We start from the raw sequence: 21,037 nt of genomic DNA on the forward strand, positions 1-21,037 counted from the left end.
GTTCCTGTCAACAAATCCAAGGAGAATTAAGACCGTTTGTGTTTTTAAAAACGTGAAGTCCATCGTGGTGTGGTGAGAAATGTTATTTACAAGCGGAAAAACCTTAAAATCTTACATAAGGGAGAGTTGTGCAGACTTTAATAAACTAATATTATGTTATTGTTTTGCACAAATATGAGGGTTGATAAAGTTAAAACATCCAAATTTTTCAATATAATTTCTAGAAATTTGGTTTTTCTACAAGCTATCAAGTTACGATCTCTGCGTTTTTTTCCCCCAGCACTATATTGACAAGAAGGTAAACATTTTATTTTATCAAGTCCATTCGATGCTGTTGACTTGAATTTTTCCAGAGTTGTTCGGCGATCTCTTTCCCTGGCCGGTTTTGTCTGTGAAATAACGAATTACTGTATATTGGCTCCTCTTAATTGAACTGCAGGAACATAATGAGTGAAATGAGCTCAGCTGTTGCCATTAGCATTTCATGCTAACGTATTTCATCTTGAAAACTGCGCAGATGTTTCAGTTTTATTAAACCTTAATGTATTTTATATAAAAACTCTGCCTTACACTAAGGAGCTTGAGTTAGACTGTAAATAACACCTTATTATATCACCACATTCTGCATGCTAGGTGCTATGCTAACATTGCATTATGTTGAGTTGCTAGCTCTTGGTTAATTGTTATCTAACTGTGTCATGTTACAGATGTTGAGTTAGTTCTTCTTTTTCTTTTTTACCAGAAAAAAAGTTTTCCCTCTAACTGTAGACTATCTCTACTTTCAAGAATAATTTACTCTGTAGCTCAATTCTTCCAGATGCTAATACATTTTCCGCGGCCACCATACATGGTGATTCACACAAACTGCTCTGAATTCTCCAAGACTCTTGACGTTTAGCCTCAAAGTTCAATTTCATCAGCCTCTTCAAAGCATAATTAAAACTCCTTTCACCTAATGTCAAGTCGTTACTGTATTAATAAGCTTAGTTAAACAAAATAATGAAATAATCCAGGAGATTTTGATGGATCAATTTTGCTAAACATCTTAAAAGCATAAATGATTGATGGAGATGGTTATAATTTTATATAATTAATTACCTTCATTGGCCTTTTTTTTTTGTAAACACCTTTATGCAAGCTAAAGAAAATATTGAAAAGCGACTTCTCTCATCTCAGTGATGCAGATTGTGCCGCATAAAGTCAAAGCTCAACGGGATGAAAATGATGGAAATGTAAAGTGAATCAAAACCAGCAGCAGAAATCTTATTTTGAAGAAATTGAAACCTGTAATATCTGGAGTTATGTCAAAGTGGCTGTGATTTTAGTGTTTACCACCATCACTAGAAATGTTTACTTCCTTGTAGGGGAAATATTTATGCTCTCGAGCAACACAGAAACCTGGTTTGGAGGTAGTTAACTTTATGATCTGATGCTGCAGGGTCCAATCTTTACATAATGTAATCTTTGAAATGAACACGGCTTGAAAGCAGACCAGGAGAGGCTTCTAACAGCATCGCCGCCTGGCCAGCTCTGCTTTGCATTCTGTTCACTATCTCCACTGTTATGTCTCATTCTCCTCGCTGTGTTTTGCTGCAGTGCCAGCCTGTCCTCTATCTTCCCTCGCTCTGCTTTGATGATCAAGAAACTGAGTGTAATTCATGTTTGTCTCAGGCTTTCCAAACCAACTCGCCCTTTTGTTCTGTTTGTGAACCTGACACGCAGAGAGGACAGACCCACCTCTCCTAGGAGACTACATTTAAGGACAGTCGTTTGATTGATGTGAACACTTGAATGACAGTGTTGTTGAATGTTGTTGATGTGTGTGTGTGCGTGTGTGTGTTGCATCAGCTACGACAGGTCTCTCAGGCAAAGCGCTGGGACGATGTCGGGACGGGTAGGCGATCCGTCAGGCATTCGAGACTTGTTGAATCGCTGGATTTCCCCGATGAGGACTTTGGAGTGAACCTTGGAATAGTAAGTGTTACAATATGACGGGAAGTCTAAATATATTTATCGTCTTTCTGGCATGATGAAGATTTTAACACAGAAGCCACTACCATACAAAATTTGCCACTGTGTCCCGATACAACTTTTTAAAATCCCGATATGATACCCATATCGCAGCTATGAGTGTTGGCCGATACCGATATTGACCCGATACAATATCAGCACGAGTCATAGACGTTTAATACGTATTTCATAGCGTGAAATGTTAGAAAAGACTTGATCAAGTAGAACTACTGACCCATTTATTATGAACCAGTGGGTCTACTTTCAGGATACAAGTGCTGCTGGATTGAAATGCTGGGGGAGTGATTATACACTGCAAAAACACAACTTCTTACCAAGTAGTTTTTTTGTCTGTTTTTCAAGTCCAAATATCTTAAAACGGTTGAAATAAGACAAAACCAACTTACAAATAAATTTTTAGCAGGAAAATTTAAATATTTTCCTTGTTTTAAGTCAAACTAGACCTTAAAACAATATTTTAATATGGCTTAAGAAAAGTACTAGTTCTATTGGCAGATTATTTCACTTATAATAAGACATTTTTCCCATGTGATGTTCTTTATTTGGCTGATATCAGACCAATTTCTGGTATTGATCAATTGCATTTTTGTATGCAAAGCAAACACTTATTGCAATACGATTATATTCCTTTACATTTTTATTACATCTGAAAACTTAAGTTGGACTTTTTAGTGTGTTGGGCATTTGTATTCAGGTGTCTTCCTAGCATCTCCAGCTTTGACGCTGTTATCCCACAGCATGATGCTGTCACCACTATGTTTTAAGTGGATACTGTGTTATATTTCCACCACACCTCATGCTGTTCATGCAAGCCAGAAAGCTCAAGGGTAATGCACATTTTTGCAGTGCACTGTACTTATATCATGTCTTCATCTTCCCTGGTAAAGGATACCATGGCGATCAAAAAGCGGAGCTCCAGAACCAGAAGGATCCGTCCGGTCTCCACCAGAATGAGTGAGTCTTCTGCCTCTGTTCCATCTTGCTTTTGACGCAGCTGGGATCAAAGGAGAGTGAAGCAGAAGCAGAGGAATATTTGATTAATGTGCTGCAGGTCAAACGCGACAGGATAGAGAGATCTCTGTCCCAGTTAATTCCTGTCTCCCAGGTTTAGGTGATGAACCCAGTCCCTCTCCCACTCCCTCTGCTCCTTCCCACTCGGCGTCTCTCACTCACTCGGCCTCTTGGGAGTCCCTTTCCACTCTCCCCACCAATGGCTCACCTCTGCGTCACGTGACCCACGTCAGGCCACGCCCGCCGCGACGACACAGAGCTGCACACATTCCTCCTGAATCTGTGAGTAGACCCCTCTGATGTGACGTGCAAAAGAAATAGTCGCTCCCCTCCCGTTAAAGTTTAGTAGAATTTGTCATGTTACCTCCACAAACTGAATGTGTTGGGTTTTTTTTTTGTTTGTTTTTGTCTTCTGATATACAAACACAAAGTAGTGCATGATTAATAATCGGAGGGAAAATGGTTCATGGTTTCCAAAATTTAAGTCAATAAAAATTTCAAAAGTGTGTAGAATTCCAATGAGAGAGAGATCCGTTCTGTGACTCTCTGAGGTTTGAGAACATTAGCAAGCAAACAGCATCCCAAAGACAGAGAAACCTGGCAGACGGGTCAGGAATAAAGCTGTGAGGAATGGTTGGCTTATCGAAGAACTTGAACATCTCGCAGAGCTCGGTTCCGACCCGTCATCTCACATCAGCAGCCGAGGTGGGAGAATCAGCTGATACGGCAAGTATTAGTCGTGAACTCCATAAATTTGGCATTTGTGGAACAGTGGCGAGAAGAAAGCAAGGAACGCCTGTCCAGTTTCTATTTATTAGTATTCACCCTTCTTTGGATGCTTTACTCTTTTAATTGCGAAACAATTAATTTACAAAAAGAAATCTTTCAGTGTCCAAGTGAAAACAGATTTCTACAAGATAATGATATCTAAATGAAAATATGAAACATAAACATGTGATTACATAAATAATCACCTGTTTGTTTAATTAGGAGTGACTGACCTAATTAAACAGAGGTCCTTTCAACTGCAGCCAGTAGTGGAGATCAAATGAGACTGTGTCTATATAAAGTCAGCTGGTTGTGGAAGGTGCATTCAGTGGTTAATCAGACACTCCAAGCAAATAAGTATAAGTCAGGGGATGGGTACAAATAAAAAAAACCTAAGAACATTGTCTGGATTTCAGAGGCTTGTAAAAGTAGGAGGTAAAATGAGTAAAAGCAATCTGTTTCGATCTGCAACAGAACCATGACTTCAGCAACAGAGCAAACCTGAAACGTCCAACTAAATGGTTTGAAGAGAAGAAGGTGGATGCTCAGAAGTGGCCTAGCCAAAGCCCAGTGCACAACTGATCCCCACTCAGCTTGATAGAGCTTGAGCAGTTTTGCAAGGAAGAATGGAGTAAAATTGATGTCCAGATGTGCAAATCTATCCACACAGACTCCATGCTGCGGCCACAGACGCATCTACTAAATAGTGACCTGAAGAGGGTGAATAGTAACACAATTACTTATTTTATGGAAAGAATTTCATTTAATTGTCATCATTTTTTTAGAAATCAGCTTTTTGTTTGTTAAAAAAGCCCAATTTTGTTGATTGATTTGCAAAAGCAACAAAAAGGCTATGACATCCAAAGGGGTGAATACTTTCTCATTGGCACTGTAACAATTTATCTCAGCAGTTTCCTACAAGCCACATAGAGAAGACACAGCAAACATGTTGCTGTGGTTAAATTAGACCAAAATTAGACCAAATTAGTCTACATTCAAAACGCTGTTTTGATGCGACATCGCCACAGTAAAACATGGTGGTGGCAGCGTCATGCTGATCAAAGCATGTTTATGTTTTTTGGGGATATTTTAGTAGAAAAAAGATGTTGACGTTTTCTAGAGGTTTGACAGACAGATCCCTTTGTTTGTTTTTGAGCTCACATCAACAGCGATTCAACCATAATCCCAACACGTGCCACTTTGAGAGATTCTTTATTTTTTTTCCTTCTCTCCTTTTCTACGTGTGAACTTTTGGTATTCATTTTGTGTTTGTTGCCAGAGGCACCTTCCAAAAATAAGTTCCTTTCAAAGTAGGAAGCTGCCACATGTGTCTCTGTGACTCAAATGTTAATAGCGAACCGCCGTCTCCCCGGGAGACCGCAGGGCATCAACAAACAGCAGTTTGTTTGTTTAGTCTCTTTCAAAGCTCATTTCTAAATCGGTGCAAATTTATTTGGGGCGGCATGTTAAAGGAGGTGTTTTACAGACGGACTTCTGCTGGCGTTGGATTCAGATCCGCCAGCCAGCCTTTTGAAAAGATCGCACCTTTTTGTTATCCTTTCCGCTTCTTGTGGACTTGGCAGATTGATCATTTGTTGTTCTCCTTCTTGTTATTTGTGTGTGTGTGTGTGTGTGTGTGTGTGTGTGTGTGTGTGTTTATGTGTGCACAGCATTGCTCTGAGAACGGAGGAGTCAGTATGCTGGAGGACGGACTTCCAGATTTCTACAGCAAGAGAGTTCTGCCTGACAGGTGGGGTCACACTTCGGATTTATTTCCTTTGACCTGTTGCTCTATGACCTCTGACCTGCTAAAGAAGCCATTCAAGGGTTTCTCTTGAATGACTTCTCAGTTTGGTTACCTGGGCACTAAACAAACTGAGAAATGTAATTTTCGAAGCAGCTAGGATCACTGGCTGACTCATTTTTATGCTAGACTAACGCAAAGTTATTTTTCTTTTAAATTAGCTACTGTCCTTCTAGCTGCTTTAGGGTTTCTAACAGACTAAGTTGATAAAGTTAAAAGTATTTTTGCAGACTCACTGTAAAAAAAAAAGAAAATACTTTTTTTCTCACTGATTCACATTGAGTCACACTTCACTTTTTTTTAAACTCAATTCATTTCAGTTTATTTATGTCACCCAGTCAATTCAATTCAATCACACATTCAGTCCGACTGATCCTAGTTATCCAAACAGTTCAGTACGCTCAATTAATTATTCGCCAAACAGCCTTGGACTGCCTCTGTATGCGCTCCTTCATCACATGGACACAAAATCAATCAATTTGCAATAGAAAGAAGAATCATTTACGGCTCTTTGTACGTGTAGCTTTTTACAAACTTCTTGCATTTCCCCCTCCACATCTAGAGGAACACGGAGACTGGGGTTTTCACTTTTTATCCTGTAGATTGCAAACATTTAGATTTGAAATCAAAGCATATGAGACGCTTTTTTTCCCCAGGTTTTTACATCTAGACAAATAAAAAAAAAAAGGCATCATGTGTAACTGTTCAAGGGCAAAAGTACTGCAATATGTCTCTGAGATGTATTGCTGAAATTACACTCTGTCAGGTCATGACGCTGAAGACGTCTTTCATAATAACAGGTGTAACTAACATTAAGAAGCAGGCAGCTGCCTGTGGATGAAAGTCGAGCAATCGTGAAGATGGAAAATCAATCAGACCTTTTTATACAAACACTGGAAAAAAAAAAAAAAAAGAAGCAGAAGAACCGTTTTGGAATATCTGTCAAACTGTTGGAGCGAGGAGCAAATTTAGCAGCTGACAGCAGAGACATTGAGAGCTTTTATTAAGAAATCCCTCTAAAACAACCATTGGTGATACGATTGCCAACCTGCAGAGGGCAGGAGTGAGTCACAAGAACGTTCCATGGGCCAAATTATAGAGGGTTCACCAGAGGATGCAAAACAGTACTAGCTAGAGCTAATAGCTAATAGTAATAGCTAATAATAGTCAATAATTTGTCCAAAAAGCTAAGAGAAAAACATCTAACAAAAATTTGAGAAAAAGAAATAAAAATGCAACAAAACCAGCAGATATTTCATTGTGGTGCAAGATAATGACCCAACACACCCACTGCCAAAACAACACACTTACTCTCCACGCTTAGACCCACAGGGTTTTCATTTTAGCTCCTGAAGAGAAATGAACAGAAATAAGCATCGACTGAAAGAGAACAGAACAAGAAGAATGCAAATGCTTCTTTTCTTTTTTCTTTTTTTTTTTTGGGATGTCGGCGGGTCAGAGATTTGAAGCAGTTCTTGGAAGCAAAGAGTTTATTATAGAACAGAAACAATTAATGGCGATTAATTGATGTTTGAAATAATCTTCAACTGATTTAGTAATAGATTAATCATTAACTTGAATATACTGCAGATGCAATCTTTGCTACAAATGATCACAGAGTGCTGTATCTCTGTGTGCAGTAGTTAAATGAAAAATCTGCAGAGTGACAATTTTTTAAATCTGATTAATCAATTAATCATTAGAATAATTGTAATCTCTTATTCACTTTCATCCATTTGTCTGTTCCGATATGTTGGCCCAACTTTATCTTCTGAGCTTTAGGTAACAGATCTACGTGTAAATTCATAGAAATACAGACTAAAATGTTGATGTCTCTTATTGTAAAAACCCAAATCTTTATGAATGTAACTATCATTTTCTATTTAACATTATTATTTTCTGTTCTGAAACTCCACAGCGGGAAATGTGCCACTAATTTTTACGTAGTAAAAATGTGACCTTGCCTCCATTTGTGGCAAAGTGACGCCATACCAGAGACGCCGAGTTGTGGCACGCTGGATCAAAGAGCCGCGCGGCCGCGGTTCAAACCATTAAGTCTGTGAATCCAGCCTTGGCCGCAAAACTCGTTGTTGATTCGCTGCAAGCATGAATTTCCAGCCAATCGATCAAACTAGTGATGACTACATCTACGTGAAGGTCATTGCTTTAGGGGAGAATCCGCAGATTGTTATTCAGTTTTACAGCCTCTGCAGAGAATCTCATAAGGATGGTCTTTTATGTCTTAAAAGAAAACATTATTACTTTACCCAAGTCAAAATGATAAAAAAAGACGAGAGTTTTCAGATTTCTTTAGCTGGACACTCAAATACATGTTGCATGAGGAGAACGAGCTAACTCATTAGCTGTGCGTGTGCGTGTGTGTGTAGCAGATTTATTAGCATGTCTTAAGATAGAAATCCAAACTTTTGTGTTGATTTTTCTCAGTAAAAGAAAAAATAAATAAACACTGAGATTTTTTTTTCTTTGCTTTTTTTTTTTTTACAAACCACAGCTGTTGGTCACCCTGCTGCTTACATGTCACACTTAAAACTGATGCTTACCCCGCCGCTCCCATTTAAGTTTTGGTTGTTGTTGTTTTGTTTGTTTTTTTCTTTCTCTTGTCAAAATTAGAAAACGGAGAAAGCATGTAAAAATGTGAACGTAATCAGTATAATTATATAATTGTATTGTAATGTGCTTTCTCAATAAAAATGTTAATATAAAAAAACTGATGCTTAGACATTTTCTAATATTGTCGAAGGTTAAAATGTACAGAGGGTCATCTTTAAAGTATGGATGGTCTTTTCTCTTCACCTCACCCCACAGTTTGAGTTTTGCTCTGTTTCTTTTGTTTGTGGACTGATTGCCATGGAAGAAGTCAATTTTGGATTTGGTGAAAAAGTTTGGTTTTGATTATAGGTTTTGGATTATTATTCATCTATTACACAATAACCATCCTATTTCAGTTTTTTTTTTTAAAGCAGAATTTGCTAGAATTTTGCTTAAAATCTCCTGGAATAGAAAAAGACCAAGCGCGTCGTTTATCTTTGTTCTTTAAACGGGGCATGATGTTCTTTCCCACAGTTTCACATCTTCTGTTTTACATCAGACCTTACATGGAGTATTTTCCATCATCAGAACAAAATCAATGTCGGTATCGCCACCATATTCCTAAATGGTCCTGGTCCTTTAACAATCTGCTCGATAGTTGGTGAATAAATCACAAAACCAAACATTTCTAAGCCTTTCATGAAATGACTGAGAAGGAAATCAGTGTCACAGTGAGTCCCCATGTCTTCACCTGTCCTCGTCCTTTGCACTCGCCTTCCTGCGTGTTTTAGATGTTTTTCTGCTCCATCGCAGACGATTTAAATGATTAAATTAGTCCCTCAGCAGGTCATCAGGATCGCTGGCGGCTGTTTAATGGCCCGTCACTTTAAATCAGACACACTGGAGCAACGGCGGATCTGAAACACGCCAGACTGAGAACTTCCAGAAAAATGGCGGGCGCCTTAATCGCGGCTTGTAGACGGGAAGCTGCTCGCTCTGGCTCGTCCCGCTCCGGCAACAAATGTCTACGATTTGCAAAAATCGGGTCTTTATTTATTTATTTTTGGTAAAATAACCAACCGTCTTCAATATCTGTCACATCTAGTCTGCTTGATTTGATTTGAGTAATTTACACATGGAGGCGTTCAGACTGGAGGCGCAGTCGGCTTCATTCGTCCCTCACACTTATTTCAGCGAAAACTTTTTTCCTGATCCAGTAATGATACATTTGTGTGCAACATAATCCTTTTATAAACCTTTCATTCAAAATCTGTGAAACACATTAGTGTCAAAAACGTCTATGTTGATATTACATAATCAGTTCATCCTCTCAACAGCCCTGATATCCTTTCATAAAAGATGCTTTGTTTTTTCAGGGAGTTTTTGTTATCCTTTGTTTTGCTTGTATAATAGATAAAAAAAAATAACTATTGATTGGAGTTTCACAATCAGCAGAAATCTCAGAACATGGGAAACACTACGTACCTTTCCATGTTTTGCTACGCTACAACAAAAAAACTTGAATGTAACTTTTTTCTATTTTAGAACAAAGTGGTGAAGAAAATGAACCGTGGTTTGTAAGCAACTGAAAAACAGCTCAAACTATCAGATTGGATGGAGAATTTCTATTAAAAAAGACATTTTTTAAAGTGTTGCTGCAGGTTTTCAGGTAGATTTAGTCATAAACTTTAACTAGGTCATTTCATTTTGCCTCAGGGTGATGAACCTCCTCCATAAAGTCTCAAATCCTTTGCAACTTTGTTTTTTTTATCAGATTTTCTTCATGTTTATATTTTGTTTAGTTTATTTCAACTTTACGTCAAAACAGATTCCCTCTTCCTGCTGAAAGTAACTTTCCAACAGCATTACCCTGCCACCGCCGTGTTTTACTATGGAGGCCGTTTGCGACTTTGGTGTTGCTTGCACTTAAAATTTTGAGAAAATACATAAAAATTTATGACTGCATTGTCTGGATACTTCTTTTTCTTACAGGTTTTATCATTGCAACTCCACAAAAAAAAATCCATCTAACTTTCCTCCTCCAATCGTCTCTCCAGCATTCACACTTCTTCTGTCTTTTTTGTTTTTATCTCCCTCTTCCTTCAGTCAGCTGTCATCCCTCCATCAGGCCCAATCACTCAGGAGAAAGAAGAGGCGCAGCGTTCTGTCCATTTTCTCCGGCTTCCGCAAGAACCGCAACTCCACCTTCTCCAACCAGGAGTCTGAGTGAGTGAGCCGCGTTGGAGCAGGCGACCGGAGGGACGTTTAAGCGCGGCGAATAAGCCTCGCGTTGTGATGGCTGCTGAAGGAAGCCAGCCGTATGCATTCGCAGCGTTTATTATTCATAAATATTTCAGCGGAGGGAAATGTTTTCCTTGTCTTCAGCTGTTTTTCGCTTTGAATTTACAGCTCTCTATACGTTCAGGCAGGTCTTATTTACTCCTCGACCTTTTAAAACTGCGGCGCGTTGCCAAATGGAGGAAATACAAGCCGGCAAACTGGTTTTTTTTTTTTTTTTTTTTTTTCCCCCCCTACTTATCGTTACCCTCTCTGAGAAGAGAGCCGAGGGCAGCACTCAGTCGGAGCTCGCTTATTAAACTATGTCACTGATCAAAGAAGGAAAAGGTGACACTTGACGAAGGCTCCGGTTTGTTTTTCTGCTCACAGGTCTGCTTAGAACACCGGTCACGCCGTTAGCTCTGCCGGTAAACAACACTTCTATTGAGCAGTGAAAAGACATTACAGAAAGTTTCGAGCTAATCAGAGGGAGAATTAAAGAGGTTGCTCACTTGAAGGCCAGCCCATTAATTTGTCTCTTGGAAAACAGGTGATGTTGTTTAATGTCGGATAATAAATTGGTAGACGGGATGTTTGTCGCTGCTTTTGCTCAAATCTTCTCTTCATTTTCACAATGGCTTTTTTTTTTTTTCTTTTTTTTTTTTTACCTTTCTTGCAACAGCTTTTGTGAAAGGTTTGTGAAGGCCGTCGTACTTCTTGTGATGGTGGGTAAAGCTGGGATAAACAAAGATGACGAAGGTGAACCAACCAAACAATAAAGCTGGATTTGGATGAATATCAAGCTTGAGGAATGACTTAGCCTCAACTCTGTTGTAAATCCATTGTAAGCTTAACAGCCTCATATATGTTGGACAACAGAGAAAATTCACAATAAGTTCAAAGTTGTTTTGCCAAATATTGATTCAAAAAGAATTAATTTTTTTTTGTCATTATTATGATATGACCGTTTGACCCCAAAATAATAAAAAGTTTGTGACTCACTAAAAGCTCAAGGTTTTTAACCTTCTGACTTAAACAGCGTTTATTCTATAAACTGTTTTTAAAAAATAAATAAACACACAGAATTTACTAGATTATTTAAACTGCAAAGGCGTAATGCAATTTGAAAACAAATCAGGCAATAAACAATTAAACTGAATAATCGTGATTAACTGATTAATGAAATAATCGTCAACTATTCATCGCTAACTGGAGTATTCAGACTCTATAATGTGCCATTTGCTGAAATATTGGCACCCTCAGAGCAATGTTGAGCCAAAACTTTTTTAAAAAATTACATTTTTCATTTTAAGATGACAATCGTTATGTTTGTAAATATGTTCTGACTGGAACTCCTTAAGTGATAGTTTTAGCTTCACCTGGTTCAAAATTTGGTCAAAAATAAATCCTGTTAAGAACTTTTTGCCATACAGTTATTATTAATTTAATCAGCCACACACTGTATTTATGCAAAGTCGAGAAGAAAGGGCTGCGCTTCTCACATGTTGATGCTACAAGTTTACTTTTAGCTGCAGATTCACGCTTTGCCACAAATTATCAAGTGTACAAAACAGTATTAAATGTTACCGCATTTTCGGCAATAAAATGTTTATTTTCTTATTTAAAAAGTAAGCTGAATTATTATTTGCATTTCTAGTATTGTGTAAAATGAATTTAAGTGGAAATAGTTTTATCCGATTAATTGATTAATCGTCGGAATGATCTACATAAAAATCAATCACTAAGCTAACGGTTAGCTGCATCTGACCAACATATTTGTACCTCAGCTGTCAGGTCACCACTCAGGCCTTGTGTGTTTCCAGGTGCGCCTCAGAGAACGTCTACTCCATGATTCAGCACCCTAAAGACACCGGGAGGCCAGAGAGCGCCGTTCCGGGAGCGAACGGGACCTTGTCCTCACCTCGGCCAGCTCAGGGCGTACCTGCTCACGGACTGAGGACCGCCAGCCCCCCCTGCTCCATCCAGAGACAGGTACAGTGTAACGGAGCGTCCCTGGGAGTCGGCAGCTGTTGACGCGCTTTCTGATTAGTTTAGAGACCGAGCCGGGCATTTTTGAAAGTGGATCTGTGTGCTCAGTTTTAAAAACGAAATTATTCTGCAGCCGAACTGTGCAACAGCAGATAGCAGCATTAAAAGGAATGATGTGACCTTTGTTGTTATTATCTTAGTTCTTTCATCAGTTACACTCAGACGTGTCTAGATTATTTTTTCTACACTTTATGCCCCTTTTACAGGGGCACAAACTGGAGAAGGGTGGCACACTAAAATTGCAATTTCATCTAATTGTCCTGCAAAACTGGAAAAACAAAACTATTTATTTACCCAAATAAAAGACATGGCTCAGTTTAGCACAACAAAACAGTGGATTAGGGCACAAGGTAACGTTTCAAATCACACAATTAGCCTGTTTAGCTAAGCGTAGCTTACCTGTATACAACTAAATTTTTTAATGCCGCTTTGCTAATGCTTAGGGTTGCCACCTTTCAGAAATTAAAATAAGGGACCAGTCCCTATATTTGTAAAGCGGGGGGCTGCGGCAGCAGCGTGTTGGTTAGTGTGTGTTACCCAGAAAGCAGTTGGGCACAATATCGCAACACCAACACCATGAGTCAAACAATGACTGAGGCAGTGTGCTATATAAACTACTCGGGGACCAGTTCTTTATTATTACATACACACACATTTGTAGAATACGGACCAAATTGTCGTTGCGTATAGGTTTAATATGGGACGCTACATTTAACAGCCTCGGTCATTGTTTGACTCAACTTATCAACTTAAAGTCAAAGTTACTGAACCATTACAGACGACAAAAAATTGCAAATAACTGTTTAATAACTCTATTTTCTCATTAGTAAAGAGGCTTTTTGTATGGTAGTCTGAGGCTGCTTTTCTGTATACAACTCTGTTTTTAGCGCCGCTATGCTAACTCTATTCAACTTATCAACTTAAAGTCAAACTTATTGAGCTTTTTATAATCTACAAATGGCAAATAACTATTTAATTACTCCCTTTTATTCTTTATGAAGAGTGTTTTTTGTGTGTGTAGTAGTCTGAGGCTGCTTTTTCATCTACCATATGCAGTACATCAACCTGCTAATGGAACTGGGGATGGAAATTAGCCACGTGGCTATAATCTCATGTATAACGTGTAAATGTTAATTGATATGTAATGTCCTTTTTTTAAAAAATATAAACTTGAAATAATCAACAACAACAAAATAATTAATGGTGGTTGTGAAAAAGGAGCATTTCTGTCATCTACTGACGTAGATGGATTATGAACAAGCGAACACATATGGTGGGGAAGAGGCAGGGTGGCCAATCAGATTTCAAGAATAGTTGGTGCTTTGAAGATTACTGCATGATTAAAGAAGGAATATAAAGAACAATAAAAGCTAGGCTTTAAAGTTTGCTTTATAATGAAGATGTCAGTTCATGAGCACCCTGCTCCCACCTCTGTAGTCCCCTGTGATGACATGGAGCAGAGCTGCCTGCTGTGCTCACCACCTGCTATTCCCAGCGTTTTTATGTCTGGGATTTGTGCAGCTGCTTGTGTGAAACATAGACATTAAGGCTTATCTTAAATCTCTGCCACACACTTTTACAGAACCAAAATGTCTGCTCCGACTCTTTTCCCTTTTGTCAGGTGAAGTTAGAAATCTTTCAATAATTAGATATTTGGAATCATAATAGGTATTCGGTTTGTTGTCAACAAAATCTTTCCAGGACGTCCACAAAAAGCAGAGTTGCGAGTGTGAACGATGCAAACATTTATATGATTCTGCCTAACTGGGATTCTGCGTGCGGCCTTCCCCCTGTGCTGCAGTCCACAGATCTGGTCAGCATGGTGTACAGCTGCATCGGGGCGGAAATCGAGGACTCCGACAGCAGCAGCACCTGCGACATCAAAGAGTCGTTGCAGCACAGCGCCGACGGATCAAACGCCATCTCGGACGCCCTGACAGATCCGCGGAGTAACGGACATGTGGCGTCCTCCAAACACCAGACGGACAGGCAGATGGAGACGACCAGGCAGGAGAGGATCGTCCCACTGACTGAGTCGCGGACCGAGGCGGGAGAAGATGTCCAGAGCAGCGGCATCGGCAGCGCCAGGCCGGAGCCGCCTCCGCACAGCTCCAAGCCAAGTCTGGCTGTGATGAGGCAGAGACATCTGCAGGACAGTTCAGGTACTGCAACCTCTACGGCAAATAGAGTTTGATCTGTCAGCAGACACATTGTTGGAGACGGGAAAGCCTCTGTGGTGTGCAGCGTCTTGCAAAAGCGCGATTTCTGATAGATTTCTGATAGATGTAAGGGCGTGACTGTGAAGTATTTTATGAAAAAAAAAAGTTAAAAGCCAAGTGTATCATCCATTCGTATGTAGCCTTCTTTTTCTGGAATCATTTTAACTGCAATTACAGCTTTGCACATTAAGGGTGCATTCACAATAACCCTGCTTAGTACGCTTTAAAACCAGCTCTAGTTTGTTTACCTAGAAAGTCCAGGTTGTTTGGGGAGTTCTGAATGCACAATCAAAAAAAGCAAACTCTGGTCTGCCTAAAAAAACCTCGGTTTGTTTGAAGCGATTCAAACTCGAATCATGTGGATGCAAAGGGATTCAAGGGTCTGCATACTTCACAGTTTCAAACTGGTTGAAATGCGAACTTGAACGTGCAGAACAACCTTCTTAGACAATCCGCTTTGCCTACAGCGTAGCCACAAAGAAAAGCTGTCAGGTCTAAACGCCTCGTCAGAATTGTTTGAAATTGCTTTAAATGAATGAGCTGGTAGCTGGATAGAGTAAGGATGTGGTAGCGTACAATGTAGTGATTTAATGACTCAGACATGATCTGGATGTTCTCCAGATTCACAGAGTCACAGTCGAGGACTATTGGCAGTTTATTGGCTGCAGTCTTCACTGCAGGTTGGAATCCCAAATAGCAAATTATTAATAAGCAACAGAAATGCACAAATATTTGGCTTTTATGGACTGAATAACTTGTTTGTCTTTTAAAAACTGAGCAGCTTTCTGATCTATAGTTACAGGTGGTTTGTTTTTACTTTAGCGTTTCTTTTCTTCAGCCATGGCTCGCGTCTCGGAACCCATAAAGTCTCTCTGTCAGAGTCTCTGCTTCGGGGCTTTTGGTTTTGAATCAGAAACAGAGTTTTGATTGATCACAGAGTTGATGGAGTTTCCTGTGGTTTTGTTACCAGAAGAGGCAGGAATGCCAGAGGGAGAAGAACAGAGTGAAAGACTGCAGGAAGAGAAGCAGAGAGGGCGAGGACCAGAGGGACAGCGTCCTCTCATTCCCAAAAAGGTATGTGGTAAATAAATAGGATTTAATTATTTTTTTTTCTGCTGCAGGCCAATAGACATGAAAAATTAAATAAACACATGATATCCTCTGCTGCTAGCCCAGTGTAGACCTCCAGAGAGACAAGACCTCTCCGGAAATGACCAGGACTTCACCGAAAATTCCTGCGAGTCTCGAAGAACAGAACAACGACCAGAAGAGTTTGCCTCCGGCTCAGACAGCGTCTGATGACAACGTGAGCAGCGAGACAAGGAGCCTTGGCTTAGAGGATGCCGATCCCACCGTCATCAGCCACGGTATTATTAAAATGGTCGTAGCCAGAGATCGGGACTCGAATCTTAGATTTCAGACGAAACTTGGTCTCCAAACCAGAGGTTTCAAACTTCAGGTCCTCAATCCTCGGAGTCCCGCAACTTTAGATGTGTCTTCAAAACACCTGAATCTACTAAGTTTGTCTAAATATGCTAAATCAGATATGTTGGACCAGGGATGTACCTAAATGTTGCAGAACAACGGCTCCCCAACACCCTAACCCCGTGGTCTGTGACTCAGACTGGACGTTGTTAAATAGGTTGAATACCAGGAAAAAAACAGTATAATCATTACAAACAGACACTTCCTACATTGATTGAGTCACTACACTGCTCCTTTCTCTTTACTTTTTAAATTATGTCGCACCTTGGAACATGTTTACTGTTCCATTTTCTAAAACCGTTTTTAGAAAATGGTTTCCTAATAATCCTCACTAAGGTGTGAACAATTTGGACGCAGCCGTAAACCGATGTTGACTCTGCCGTTACAAAAGCAGAGTCACTGTTTTCCAACTAAAACTCTGCTTAGTTAAAATTAGATATTGGCAGCTGTATATACACCTTACCGTTTATTTTGCTACCACATCCTAGAATATATTTTAATAAAAATCCACAGAGGTTGAGAGCAGTTTCTGTGTATCAAGTTAAGTGTTTTAAAATTGATCACCGTTACATATTTAATTGAGGCGATTCGAATTCATTTTTGAATGTCCATTCTTACTTCGTCTGTAGTTCATGTTATTATTATTATTGAAGATTTTCAGACATTCTCCTCATTCCGATCAGCAGAAGTCAAATGTTTCTTATTCATCACCTTCATTTCTACTCGTACAGATAAATCCTGTTCTTAAATGAAGATAGTAAACCATTTGGGCAGAATGTGGTGAATAATGATGATGACCCCCTCCGTATACACCCACAGATGAGGAAGCAGATCATAATGGATTCCCCAAAACATCCCATCACACCAGGAAGTCCAACTCATTTGACATAGGTACTGCTCCTCTGACATGGTCTGTTTCCGGCCCCCTGCTGTGGCGTTCCTTTGTGCATGCTGGAGTATAAATGCATCTCTCTCTACATTTGTTTAAAACAGTGTCATCATGCCTTTTTTCCCTTTCATTTCTGTACCTAATGAACTCAGCATGGGTCTGTTATTTTGGCTTCTCCCAACCCTTTAGACTGTGCTGGCATCTTATCGCTTCCTCCACCTTTATTTATTCCTTTTCTTTATTTTAATTCCCACACCCCACTCTGTGTATGTCTCCTGACATTTCCCCTCTCAGGCATGGAAAGAGACATGCCCTGTGATCTGGAGAGGCCCTCAGATCGCAGGTTCCCTGTGAAAAAGCCCACCTTTCCCCAGTACAGAAACAGATCCCTGGACTTCCCTGCTGGGTGTATGTATCTGCTCCATTCCCTTTCTGATGCATGTGGTGTGACCACTAATTGCCCTCCACCCGATTTTATACTGCATGTGTTTTTGAACAAAAAATTTTCTTTCTTTTTTTTCACTTTTCAGTGTTTGCTATTTTTTGCTCAAGCTCGCTTTTATTAAGCCCCTCACGCACGAGTCACACCCTGCGCATTAAAAGCAAGGCCGCACAGTCGCTTTATAAATGATTGATCAAAGTAAGAGACCATAGAATAGCATTTAAAGGAATAATCTGGCTAATTTCCAGGCATGTCTCACTTCCATTAGCACCCTCCGGTGACAAAGCAGACGCCAACTTCCTCATTTCCACCTTTTACTTCTCGTGCTTAATTCTTTTCCTTGGTTCCATTATTGTGATAATTGGCAGACGAGTTTAGCTGATTCATCATCATTTTCCACTCTGAGCAGCGCGGTGCTGGAGACGTCGACCTCGGGGTTGCTGGAACTGAAAGAATGCTAATGATGAGGCGAAGCCCGCTGCCAATTTCCCTTGTAATCCAGAGCGGCGCATCTTAAAATTCTGCTGCAGAAAATCTTCAACACATTGAGGTTGCACATCTTTGACTTTGTAGTATTAGAGCTAATTATCTCAAGTATGAAAGGTCTGATCGCCCTCTGTGATCCGTCATATCAGGGATTCAGTGCTCTCGCACCGTTTGCTTCAGTTATTACACCGAGGTCTCAGTTTCTCCCTCTTGCAGATCAATACTTGACACGTCTGCCTGGTGGAAAAAGTAAAATATCACCATTAGGTTTTCCTCTGAAGACTGATGAAAACGGCTTTGTCTCCCAATGTTTGGAATTTTAAATTGAAATTCCTGCACACACTTGAAGAAACAAAGGGAGACGACCGGCGTTCGTTCCAGATTTGTCATTTACGTTATCTAAACGTCTAAAATGTTAAGTGTTTGCTGAAAGCAAGAGAAAAAGAAAGCCAGTCTTTGATATGAAAGCCTAAAAATGTCAAACAACAGATCATACTCTGGATTGGTAGGAAGGTGGAAAATTAGCTTTTTGACTTTTTTTTCCCCCCTAGAAAACCAACCCAGAATAAAAACATTTTGAGTGATATCGATGGATGAGAAGAGGCTCCTTTATAGAAAGCCGCTAAGAAATCGGTTGACTGAAAACCCAGTCTTTTATCCAATCGGGAAACATGTCAACATGTCACTCAAACAACAAAACTCTGGTGTGGAAGTTGCCACTGAGGGAGGAAGGTTTAAAGTTAATCATTTTTAGCTTAATTGAAGCATTTAGTAATGAAGGCAGATGAAGTTTCCTGGCTGCTGCTTTTTTTTTTTTCTCTTCAGGGAGCCGAATGTATAAAAGTATAAAACTGATGTTGCTTTGTTTGACCATTTAGGCGTTTCCATCCTGCTGGGTTGGAAGAAGATGACCATCTTTCAGAAGTCTAATTGTCTTGTAACAGTCGACAGGAAATACTGACTTTAGTAGCATACGCTCAGCATGCTAAGTGCTGATTCAAGAGACTTTCTGTTTCAACTCTAATCCTTTTGTATTTGTTTTAAAGTAGTCGTAACATCCTCTTTAACCTGCAGAGCTGTGTCACACTGACACGACCCTCTCTCTTATACGCACACAGTGTGACATCACCTCTGGTCCCCATATAAATAATTCATAATCACAGAGAGGCGCATGGAAGCTACTCTATAGTTACATCAAACAGAAAAATTAACCAGCACAAAGTCTGGCACAAAATATCCAGTTGGACACAGCTAGTTTTATTCAGTTTTAGTGTTTTTTTGTTTTGTTTTGTTTTTCTTTCCACTTGAATGGATCTCTTTAAACAAGAACAAACGTTAATCATTAATGTTCCTCAATGTGTCTTGTAAAGTTGTAAATTAAATACGGTGTTTTTTGGGTTGTTTTTGTTTTTTACTTTTTGAGTTTTGATGTCCCATAGCCAGGAGGATTTTAGTTTTTGGATGTTTGTCAATGTTCAGTCATCAGAGACACAACTCTAACTTTATGATGTTTCTAATGTTTTTTTTATTTTTTTATTGCTGATACTGGACACTTTTTCTTTTGCTCATTCTTCAACAGATGTCAGGATTGGCTAAAATCTAACCTAGAGATTCAGCTTTGCAAAATCAGGGATCAGAAATCAGCATCTTGACTCTAGTATTATGTCTCCATTTGCTGTGTTAGCATAAATAGTTTGATACAAATTTATATGTCAGGCTGTCATATAATTATGTGGATTTAAGGCAATCAAAGACCATGAATAGAACATTGAGTTTTCATCCAAAGAAAGTCAGTAGGAGGGTAAAAGTTTTTTTCTGCATTATAGCGCATTAATCCCAGTTTGCATCAACTACACAAAATGGGAGCCCATCAGAAGCCACACATTTACCTCATGTACATGACGGGGCTTGATTTTTTGTTTTTATTAATTATTATTATATATATATATTTTTTTTTACAAAATCTGCTTAATTCCCTCTGATTTAAACTCCAGTGTAACATCATGTTCTACATACAGGACATCAGTGTTAATGAGAGGATAGTGTTCATGATGGGTAGTCAATTGCTACCTAATCAACCTGCATGTCACTTGCTGAAGGCATTACTAAAGGCGAAAAATTGCTCACAGAGACGTGGCAAAAGAAAACTGTCCTTTAATTAAGCAGCTTTGGAAGGAAGGAAGGAAAGAAGGAAGGAAGCATGGGAGGCCGCTTTTGGCTCGAGCTCAAGGTTCCTAAATGTCAGACTGTCGTTGTCCGAGGAAAGACTTTCAACAGAGCAATAAAAAATGAAAATTTTATTTATTGTCATGGCCATGCATCCCATTAAATGTGAGTCCTTGGGAAAGAAAGCACTTCATTACTGGGCATTGGTAACCTTTCATCAGATCGGGATGCGAAACGCCACGAAATCAAAACCTTGAGCCCAGACGTCTGGGCTTACTCTCACTTTAAACTATTAGGACCTTTTGCTTTTCCGCTTCTGCTTTTGTAACAGAAACCCTTTCTGTGTTGCCTATAATTTGATCCCTTAACAAGACAATTCAATAAGTCCAGCTTTTATTCCATCTCGCGTTACGTTTTCTCCTGCAGGTTACGAAGGCGGTAACGGAGACGGAGCATTATGACATTACCTGGGGACGGAGAAGACGCTGCTGGGAAGAAGAGACTGGAGAACGGAGAACTGGAGTGAGACGAGCTTTTAACACCCCGGCCTCCTCTCCCACCACGCACTCGAACTGAAAAACGGATTCATCCAGGGGATTCTTCGCCATTTCATCAATCTGTTGCTGAAAGTGCATGTTCTGTATACCTTCTTTTTAACTGCTTGCCCTCGTTATAGTTTCTCTCGCATAACGAGAAGATTCTTTCACACACACACTCGCAGTAGTTCTGTTCTCCAGTGAGCTCAAGGGAGTTTTATGCGTTTGTGCGAGTCGTTTAATGTTAAAAGATGTCTCCTCGTCGCCTTCCCCCACCTTTTACTGACAATCTGTGATTATTAAAAGTGAGTTTGTACCGTATTT

General features: G+C 39.6%; 1 protein-coding gene across 4 annotated transcripts; it reads left to right on the forward strand.

The window, feature by feature from the left end:
• Nucleotides 1–392: 392 nt before the first annotated feature.
• On the forward strand, nt 393–20,815 carry LOC106962980 (leucine-rich repeat-containing protein 16B-like). Of its 4 annotated transcripts, XM_015057661.1 has the most exons (12): nt 393–1,974; nt 2,919–2,985; nt 3,137–3,324; nt 5,481–5,560; nt 10,271–10,390; nt 12,265–12,433; nt 14,292–14,652; nt 15,680–15,783; nt 15,881–16,076; nt 17,014–17,085; nt 17,378–17,491; nt 20,604–20,815. In XM_015057661.1, exons 1-12 carry the CDS (start codon nt 1,792–1,794, stop codon nt 20,636–20,638), a joined length of 1,689 nt encoding a protein of 562 aa, XP_014913147.1. In that variant the 5' UTR covers nt 393–1,791; the 3' UTR covers nt 20,639–20,815. The 4 variants fall into 4 exon arrangements, with proteins under 4 accessions (XP_014913147.1, XP_014913148.1, XP_014913151.1 ...); XM_015057662.1 differs by lacking the exon at nt 17,378–17,491 and having other exon boundaries at nt 395–1,974; XM_015057665.1 differs by lacking the exons at nt 17,014–17,085; nt 17,378–17,491 and having other exon boundaries at nt 395–1,974.
• The last annotated feature ends 222 nt before the right edge of the window (nt 20,816–21,037 follow it).

The sequence above is a fragment of the Poecilia latipinna genome, unplaced genomic scaffold (assembly GCF_001443285.1).
Source record: "Poecilia latipinna isolate Pla-1442-1.1 unplaced genomic scaffold, P_latipinna-1.0 Scaffold1481, whole genome shotgun sequence".
Lineage (NCBI taxonomy): Eukaryota > Metazoa > Chordata > Actinopteri > Cyprinodontiformes > Poeciliidae > Poecilia > Poecilia latipinna.